The 9,475-nt window shown below is 38.4% G+C and overlaps 1 protein-coding gene and 3 long non-coding RNA genes across 4 annotated transcripts in view; all 4 read left to right on the top strand.

Annotated features, from left to right (window-relative positions):
• LOC119574584 (probable 28S ribosomal protein S23, mitochondrial) overlaps positions 1-1,345 on the top strand; it is a 3,798-nt gene extending 2,453 nt beyond the window's left edge. The window contains exons 2-4 of the mRNA XM_037921880.1: positions 1-5; positions 645-849; positions 1,174-1,345. The exon at positions 1-5 is cut by the window's left edge and continues 157 nt beyond it. Coding sequence (XP_037777808.1) covers positions 1-5; positions 645-849; positions 1,174-1,290 — 327 coding nt within the window. The 3' untranslated portion in view covers positions 1,291-1,345. The remainder of the gene's footprint in view (positions 6-644; positions 850-1,173) is intronic.
• A 2,894-nt stretch (positions 1,346-4,239) lies between these two features.
• LOC119574586 lies at positions 4,240-4,889 on the top strand. Its single transcript, XR_005228881.1, has 2 exons — positions 4,240-4,392; positions 4,717-4,889. It is a non-coding gene; the product is annotated as an uncharacterized LOC119574586 (long non-coding RNA).
• Positions 4,890-6,012: 1,123 nt separating this feature from the next.
• LOC119574587 lies at positions 6,013-6,662 on the top strand. Its single transcript, XR_005228882.1, has 2 exons — positions 6,013-6,165; positions 6,490-6,662. It is a non-coding gene; the product is annotated as an uncharacterized LOC119574587 (long non-coding RNA).
• A 1,043-nt stretch (positions 6,663-7,705) lies between these two features.
• LOC119574588 lies at positions 7,706-8,355 on the top strand. The gene is made up of 2 exons (XR_005228883.1): positions 7,706-7,858; positions 8,183-8,355. It is a non-coding gene; the product is annotated as an uncharacterized LOC119574588 (long non-coding RNA).
• The last annotated feature ends 1,120 nt before the right edge of the window (positions 8,356-9,475 follow it).

Below are 9,475 nucleotides of genomic sequence, written 5' to 3'. Positions count from 1 at the left end.
AGAGCGTAAGTGTCTTTTAACCCAATCAGGCCACTGTAATATAAGTTTATTTATAGTATTTACACAAAGGTGGCTTTACAAGTGCTTAGTCATCAAGAAGTCAGTTATTAGTCCTAAATATCTCACCTGTTTACCCATTTTCTTGATTTTTGGAAAATTTCTTTTGTATTACTTCATTGTCTTTAATGTTATCAAGACTTTAATAACAGTTCAATAATCATAATATCAGTAATAATAATAAAAGAATCGATATCAATTGTATTATAAAGAAGAAAATTTTCTTGCAATTTCAAGGAATGGGGAAATCAGGATTGGTCACTAGGGCTTCCTGGTAGACTCCTTGGTGGCTAAACACATGTGGAGCCATCTACATGTAACAAAATTCACAAAATCTACAGGGGATAGTACATAAGTCTGTAATGATTGGGTTAAGTCATGCCTTTCATAATGTAGGAGATATATATGTATAAACACATTTGATAAAATGGATGTGGCTTGTGTTTGTTAAGTTGACATGAACAGTCCTCTTGCATTCATTCTTTTATATTCTTGTGTGTGGTTTACCTTTGTTAAAGATAGTGTAAGAAAGGGAAAATGATGGATTATGATTCACATTAATAGTAGTGTTTCTTTTGGTATTACAGGAAATTTTATAAGGCACATGGTTCTCCAGGCACAATTTCCTTATCAGAACACAGTGTCCGGCCAATTATATCACAACTTTTTATAAAGGAATATGAGAAATTGAAAGACGAAGGTAATGTCCCAGAGGAGAAGCTTATGGAAGAAACGGCTTTAGCACTGGAAGCTCATGGCATCTACCTTGACCGCTCTCGAGCTCCTCCTAAGGTATGCATTATTGACAAAGTAAGTTAGTGAATGAATGAGTTACTAGACAAGGAGTGCATAACTGAGTTAGTGACAAGTGAGTGTGTAAGTAAGGAAGTAAATTGGTGAGTAGTTAAGTGAGTATTGATGTGATAGGAATGTGATATTGAATGGGTGGGCAAGTTTGTAAATGAGTGTAGTAAGTGAATATGGAGTGTGTGAAAATAAAAATGACCTACAGTTGTTGATTATTATTTCTTCATTTATGAGCACTCTACAAGAGTTTACTATAGATATTTAGAAAATAAAAACTTAGTAAAACTAAATCCATACTCATTTTTACAGCCTGAACCAGAACAACCTTCTGTTGAAACTCAGCCCAGAGAGCCACAGTCTCAACTCTTGACAGACAAAGTACGTCTGTCTGACATCTTCAAAGAGAGTCAGGAGGAGAAGAATTAAGCAGGATTTTGTAAACAGATGTTGTAAATATATGTAGATCATGCAGAATTGTTAAGAGAGTTTTGCTTTTCCTTCATTTTGATGTTTATTAAAATAAGATTAAATGTAGTCAATTTATATCATTAGTCAAGTGAAATACATAAATTACAGAAAATAAAATATGATTTTTTCATCATGATTTAAATGTGGTAATTTGGCACTAGGAAATAAAAATATTAAACATAAACATATCCTTCAATATGATCAGTGTAAAAGGAATTGGAGTTTCTGCAGAGTCTTGAAAAGCTTTTGGGAAATACTTCTGTCTGTCCTTGGATGAAAAGTGGAGACCATCACACGATGCCAAATGTTGGATTAGTCCCTGTAACTGGATTATTATATTCAGGAAAAGAAACGAAATCCTGTATAATAGTAATAATGATGATGGTTATTATTATTCCTCTAATCCCGTGGTCGTTGTTGTTGTGGAGAGGCTTAGGAGACTGAGACTGGGGCCTCAGCCCTCACCTCAACTAATTTTGCATGGTCTCTTCTTCTCCCCCTTTCCTTTTCCTTCTCTTCTTTTTCATCCCCTTCTTCTGTCCACTTCCTAAGATGTTAGAACCATTCTGAAAGGATGAAAGGCTGGCTTTGTGTCAGTCATTAGCGACCTCTGGGAGCCATGGGCATGGTATTCCCTTGGTTAATTATATAGCCCTTACCCCTCATGGGAACGACCTTGAAGGGTAGACCCTTTCCTCTCCCCATTTATTTCAGGCTCACTATGGCCAATAATGAAGATTTTTTTTACCTTTATTAGGGGCATTAAGGCTTGCCCCTTCATCAACTAGCCTATCTAAATTTCATTGTTTCATTGTTTTCCTGTCCCTTGCTTCTCCTTTGACCTCAGCTCCGACTGATGCTAATATCCCCTCCTCGATGTTTGCGGTCAACTCTATCCATTCCAAATCAACCACTCAGGTCATTACTCAACCTTCAGAATACACCGTTTCCACCCTCCAAACATCATTCACTCTATCTTCTATTGTGCAGTCTTCTTCATTGTCTACCCCCACCCCCTCTTATTACTACTCTTCTTCCATAATGTCCTCCACCCAACAGCACTCCATACCACCTCATGTTACTCACTCCCTCATCCTTCTACTGCCTCCACCTTTACAAACCTTTTGAGTACCCTTTTGGCTGAGCCAAAAGGGTACACAACTTTTTATAAAGGAATATGAGAAATTGAAAGACGAAGGTAATGTCCCAGAGGAGAAGCTTATGGAAGAAACGGCTTTAGCACTGGAAGCTCATGGCATCTACCTTGACCGCTCTCGAGCTCCTCCTAAGGTATGCATTATTGACAAAGTAAGTTAGTGAATGAATGAGTTACTAGACAAGGAGTGCATAACTGAGTTAGTGACAAGTGAGTGTGTAAGTAAGGAAGTAAATTGGTGAGTAGTTAAGTGAGTATTGATGTGATAGGAATGTGATATTGAATGGGTGGGCAAGTTTGTAAATGAGTGTAGTAAGTGAATATGGAGTGTGTGAAAATAAAAATGACCTACAGTTGTTGATTATTATTTCTTCATTTATGAGCACTCTACAAGAGTTTACTATAGATATTTAGAAAATAAAAACTTAGTAAAACTAAATCCATACTCATTTTTACAGCCTGAACCAGAACAACCTTCTGTTGAAACTCAGCCCAGAGAGCCACAGTCTAACTCTTGACAGACAAAGTACGTCTGTCTGACATCTTCAAAGAGAGTCAGGAGGAGAAGAATTAAGCAGGATTTTGTAAACAGATGTTGTAAATATATGTAGATCATGCAGAATTGTTAAAGAGAGTTTTGCTTTTCCTTCATTTTGATGTTTATTAAAATAAGATTAAATGTAGTCAATTTATATCATTAGTCAAGTGAAATACATAAATTACAGAAAATAAAATATGATTTTTTCATCATGATTTAAATGTGGTAATTTGGCACTAGGAAATAAAAATATTAAACATAAACATATCCTTCAATATGATCAGTGTAAAAGGAATTGGAGTTTCTGCAGAGTCTTGAAAAGCTTTTGGGAAATACTTCTGTCTGTCCTTGGATGAAAAGTGGAGACCATCACACGATGCCAAATGTTGGATTAGTCCCTGTAACTGGATTATTATATTCAGGAAAAGAAACGAAATCCTGTATAATAGTAATAATGATGATGGTTATTATTATTCCTCTAATCCCGTGGTCGTTGTTGTTGTGGAGAGGCTTAGGAGACTGAGACTGGGGCCTCAGCCCTCACCTCAACTAATTTTGCATGGTCTCTTCTTCTCCCCTTTCCTTTTCCTTCTCTTCTTCTTCATCCCCTTCTTCTGTCCACTTCCTAAGATGTTAGAACCATTCTGAAAGGATGAAAGGCTGGCTTTGTGTCAGTCATTAGCGACCTCTGGGAGCCATGGGCATGGTATTCCCTTGGTTAATTATATAGCCCTTACCCCTCATGGGAACGACCTTGAAGGGTAGACCCTTTCCTTCCCCATTTATTTCAGGCTCACTATGGCCAATAATGAAGATTTTTTTACCTTTATTAGGGGCATTAAGGCTTGCCCCTTCATCAACTAGCCTATCTAAATTTCATTGTTTCATTGTTTTCCTGTCCCTTGCTTCTCCTTTGACCTCAGCTCCGACTGATGCTAATATCCCCTCCTCGATGTTTGCGGTCAACTCTATCCATTCCAAATCAACCACTCAGGTCATTACTCAACCTTCAGAATACACCGTTTCCACCCTCCAAACATCATTCACTCTATCTTCTATTGTGCAGTCTTCTTCATTGTCTACCCCCACCCCCTCTTATTACTACTCTTCTTCCATAATGTCCTCCACCCAACAGCACTCCATACCACCTCATGTTACTCACTCCCTCATCCTTCTACTGCCTCCACCTTTACAAACCTTTTGAGTACCCTTTTGGCTGAGCCAAAAGGGTACACAACTTTTTATAAAGGAATATGAGAAATTGAAAGACGAAGGTAATGTCCCAGAGGAGAAGCTTATGGAAGAAACGGCTTTAGCACTGGAAGCTCATGGCATCTACCTTGACCGCTCTCGAGCTCCTCCTAAGGTATGCATTATTGACAAAGTAAGTTAGTGAATGAATGAGTTACTAGACAAGGAGTGCATAACTGAGTTAGTGACAAGTGAGTGTGTAAGTAAGGAAGTAAATTGGTGAGTAGTTAAGTGAGTATTGATGTGATAGGAATGTGATATTGAATGGGTGGGCAAGTTTGTAAATGAGTGTAGTAAGTGAATATGGAGTGTGTGAAAATAAAAATGACCTACAGTTGTTGATTATTATTTCTTCATTTATGAGCACTCTACAAGAGTTTACTATAGATATTTAGAAAATAAAAACTTAGTAAAACTAAATCCATACTCATTTTTACAGCCTGAACCAGAACAACCTTCTGTTGAAACTCAGCCCAGAGAGCCACAGTCTCAACTCTTGACAGACAAAGTACGTCTGTCTGACATCTTCAAAGAGAGTCAGGAGGAGAAGAATTAAGCAGGATTTTGTAAACAGATGTTGTAAATATATGTAGATCATGCAGAATTGTTAAAGAGAGTTTTGCTTTTCCTTCATTTTGATGTTTATTAAAATAAGATTAAATGTAGTCAATTTATATCATTAGTCAAGTGAAATACATAAATTACAGAAAATAAAATATGATTTTTTCATCATGATTTAAATGTGGTAATTTGGCACTAGGAAATAAAAATATTAAACATAAACATATCCTTCAATATGATCAGTGTAAAAGGAATTGGAGTTTCTGCAGAGTCTTGAAAAGCTTTTGGGAAATACTTCTGTCTGTCCTTGGATGAAAAGTGGAGACCATCACACGATGCCAAATGTTGGATTAGTCCCTGTAACTGGATTATTATATTCAGGAAAAGAAACGAAATCCTGTATAATAGTAATAATGATGATGGTTATTATTATTCCTCTAATCCCGTGGTCGTTGTTGTTGTGGAGAGGCTTAGGAGACTGAGACTGGGGCCTCAGCCCTCACCTCAACTAATTTTGCATGGTCTCTTCTTCTCCCCCTTTCCTTTTCCTTCTCTTCTTCTTCATCCCCTTCTTCTGTCCACTTCCTAAGATGTTAGAACCATTCTGAAAGGATGAAAGGCTGGCTTTGTGTCAGTCATTAGCGACCTCTGGGAGCCATGGGCATGGTATTCCCTTGGTTAATTATATAGCCCTTACCCCTCATGGGAACGACCTTGAAGGGTAGACCCTTTCCTCTCCCCATTTATTTCAGGCTCACTATGGCCAATAATGAAGATTTTTTTACCTTTATTAGGGGCATTAAGGCTTGCCCCTTCATCAACTAGCCTATCTAAATTTCATTGTTTCATTGTTTTCCTGTCCCTTGCTTCTCCTTTGACCTCAGCTCCGACTGATGCTAATATCCCCTCCTCGATGTTTGCGGTCAACTCTATCCATTCCAAATCAACCACTCAGGTCATTACTCAACCTTCAGAATACACCGTTTCCACCCTCCAAACATCATTCACTCTATCTTCTATTGTGCAGTCTTCTTCATTGTCTACCCCCACCCCCTCTTATTACTACTCTTCTTCCATAATGTCCTCCACCCAACAGCACTCCATACCACCTCATGTTACTCACTCCCTCATCCTTCTACTGCCTCCACCTTTACAAACCTTTTGAGTACCCTTTTGGCTGAGCCAAAAGGGTACACAACTTTTTATAAAGGAATATGAGAAATTGAAAGACGAAGGTAATGTCCCAGAGGAGAAGCTTATGGAAGAAACGGCTTTAGCACTGGAAGCTCATGGCATCTACCTTGACCGCTCTCGAGCTCCTCCTAAGGTATGCATTATTGACAAAGTAAGTTAGTGAATGAATGAGTTACTAGACAAGGAGTGCATAACTGAGTTAGTGACAAGTGAGTGTGTAAGTAAGGAAGTAAATTGGTGAGTAGTTAAGTGAGTATTGATGTGATAGGAATGTGATATTGAATGGGTGGGCAAGTTTGTAAATGAGTGTAGTAAGTGAATATGGAGTGTGTGAAAATAAAAATGACCTACAGTTGTTGATTATTATTTCTTCATTTATGAGCACTCTACAAGAGTTTACTATAGATATTTAGAAAATAAAAACTTAGTAAAACTAAATCCATACTCATTTTTACAGCCTGAACCAGAACAACCTTCTGTTGAAACTCAGCCCAGAGAGCCACAGTCTCAACTCTTGACAGACAAAGTACGTCTGTCTGACATCTTCAAAGAGAGTCAGGAGGAGAAGAATTAAGCAGGATTTTGTAAACAGATGTTGTAAATATATGTAGATCATGCAGAATTGTTAAAGAGAGTTTTGCTTTTCCTTCATTTTGATGTTTATTAAAATAAGATTAAATGTGGTAATTTGGCACTAGGAAATAAAAATATTAAACATAAACATATCCTTCAATATGATCAGTGTAAAAGGAATTGGAGTTTCTGCAGAGTCTTGAAAAGCTTTTGGGAAATACTTCTGTCTGTCCTTGGATGAAAAGTGGAGACCATCACACGATGCCAAATGTTGGATTAGTCCCTGTAACTGGATTATTATATTCAGGAAAAGAAACGAAATCCTGTATAATAGTAATAATGATGATGGTTATTATTATTCCTCTAATCCCGTGGTCGTTGTTGTTGTGGAGAGGCTTAGGAGACTGAGACTGGGGCCTCAGCCCTCACCTCAACTAATTTTGCATGGTCTCTTCTTCTCCCCCTTTCCTTTTCCTTCTCTTCTTCTTCATCCCCTTCTTCTGTCCACTTCCTAAGATGTTAGAACCATTCTGAAAGGATGAAAGGCTGGCTTTGTGTCAGTCATTAGCGACCTCTGGGAGCCATGGGCATGGTATTCCCTTGGTTAATTATATAGCCCTTACCCCTCATGGGGACGACCTTGAAGGGTAGACCCTTTCCTCTCCCCATTTATTTCAGGCTCACTATGGCCAATAATGAAGATTTTTTTACCTTTATTAGGGGCATTAAGGCTTGCCCCTTCATCAACTAGCCTATCTAAATTTCATTGTTTCATTGTTTTCCTGTCCCTTGCTTCTCCTTTGACCTCAGCTCCGACTGATGCTAATATCCCCTCCTCGATGTTTGCGGTCAACTCTATCCATTCCAAATCAACCACTCAGGTCATTACTCAACCTTCAGAATACACCGTTTCCACCCTCCAAACATCATTCACTCTATCTTCTATTGTGCAGTCTTCTTCATTGTCTACCCCCACCCCCTCTTATTACTACTCTTCTTCCATAATGTCCTCCACCCAACAGCACTCCATACCACCTCATGTTACTCACTCCCTCATCCTTCTACTGCCTCCACCTTTACAAACCTTTTGAGTACCCTTTTGGCTGAGCCAAAAGGGTACACAACTTTTTATAAAGGAATATGAGAAATTGAAAGACGAAGGTAATGTCCCAGAGGAGAAGCTTATGGAAGAAACGGCTTTAGCACTGGAAGCTCATGGCATCTACCTTGACCGCTCTCGAGCTCCTCCTAAGGTATGCATTATTGACAAAGTAAGTTAGTGAATGAATGAGTTACTAGACAAGGAGTGCATAACTGAGTTAGTGACAAGTGAGTGTGTAAGTAAGGAAGTAAATTGGTGAGTAGTTAAGTGAGTATTGATGTGATAGGAATGTGATATTGAATGGGTGGGCAAGTTTGTAAATGAGTGTAGTAAGTGAATATGGAGTGTGTGAAAATAAAAATGACCTACAGTTGTTGATTATTATTTCTTCATTTATGAGCACTCTACAAGAGTTTACTATAGATATTTAGAAAATAAAAACTTAGTAAAACTAAATCCATACTCATTTTTACAGCCTGAACCAGAACAACCTTCTGTTGAAACTCAGCCCAGAGAGCCACAGTCTCAACTCTTGACAGACAAAGTACGTCTGTCTGACATCTTCAAAGAGAGTCAGGAGGAGAAGAATTAAGCAGGATTTTGTAAACAGATGTTGTAAATATATGTAGATCATGCAGAATTGTTAAAGAGAGTTTTGCTTTTCCTTCATTTTGATGTTTATTAAAATAAGATTAAATGTAGTCAATTTATATCATTAGTCAAGTGAAATACATAAATTACAGAAAATAAAATATGATTTTTTCATCATGATTTAAATGTGGTAATTTGGCACTAGGAAATAAAAATATTAAACATAAACATATCCTTCAATATGATCAGTGTAAAAGGAATTGGAGTTTCTGCAGAGTCTTGAAAAGCTTTTGGGAAATACTTCTGTCTGTCCTTGGATGAAAAGTGGAGACCATCACACGATGCCAAATGTTGGATTAGTCCCTGTAACTGGATTATTATATTCAGGAAAAGAAACGAAATCCTGTATAATAGTAATAATGATGATGGTTATTATTATTCCTCTAATCCCGTGGTCGTTGTTGTTGTGGAGAGGCTTAGGAGACTGAGACTGGGGCCTCAGCCCTCACCTCAACTAATTTTGCATGGTCTCTTCTTCTCCCCCTTTCCTTTTCCTTCTCTTCTTCTTCATCCCCTTCTTCTGTCCACTTCCTAAGATGTTAGAACCATTCTGAAAGGATGAAAGGCTGGCTTTGTGTCAGTCATTAGCGACCTCTGGGAGCCATGGGCATGGTATTCCCTTGGTTAATTATATAGCCCTTACCCCTCATGGGGACGACCTTGAAGGGTAGACCCTTTCCTCTCCCCATTTATTTCAGGCTCACTATGGCCAATAATGAAGATTTTTTTACCTTTATTAGGGGCATTAAGGCTTGCCCCTTCATCAACTAGCCTATCTAAATTTCATTGTTTCATTGTTTTCCTGTCCCTTGCTTCTCCTTTGACCTCAGCTCCGACTGATGCTAATATCCCCTCCTCGATGTTTGCGGTCAACTCTATCCATTCCAAATCAACCACTCAGGTCATTACTCAACCTTCAGAATACACCGTTTCCACCCTCCAAACATCATTCACTCTATCTTCTATTGTGCAGTCTTCTTCATTGTCTACCCCCACCCCCTCTTATTACTACTCTTCTTCCATAATGTCCTCCACCCAACAGCACTCGATACCACCTCATGTTACTCACTCCCTCATCCTTCTACTGCCTCCACCTTTACAAACCTTTTGAGTACCC

This window comes from Penaeus monodon, chromosome 6, assembly GCF_015228065.2.
Source record: "Penaeus monodon isolate SGIC_2016 chromosome 6, NSTDA_Pmon_1, whole genome shotgun sequence".
Taxonomy (NCBI): Eukaryota; Metazoa; Arthropoda; class Malacostraca; order Decapoda; family Penaeidae; genus Penaeus; species Penaeus monodon.
This window is presented reverse-complemented; position numbering and strand designations above follow the sequence as displayed.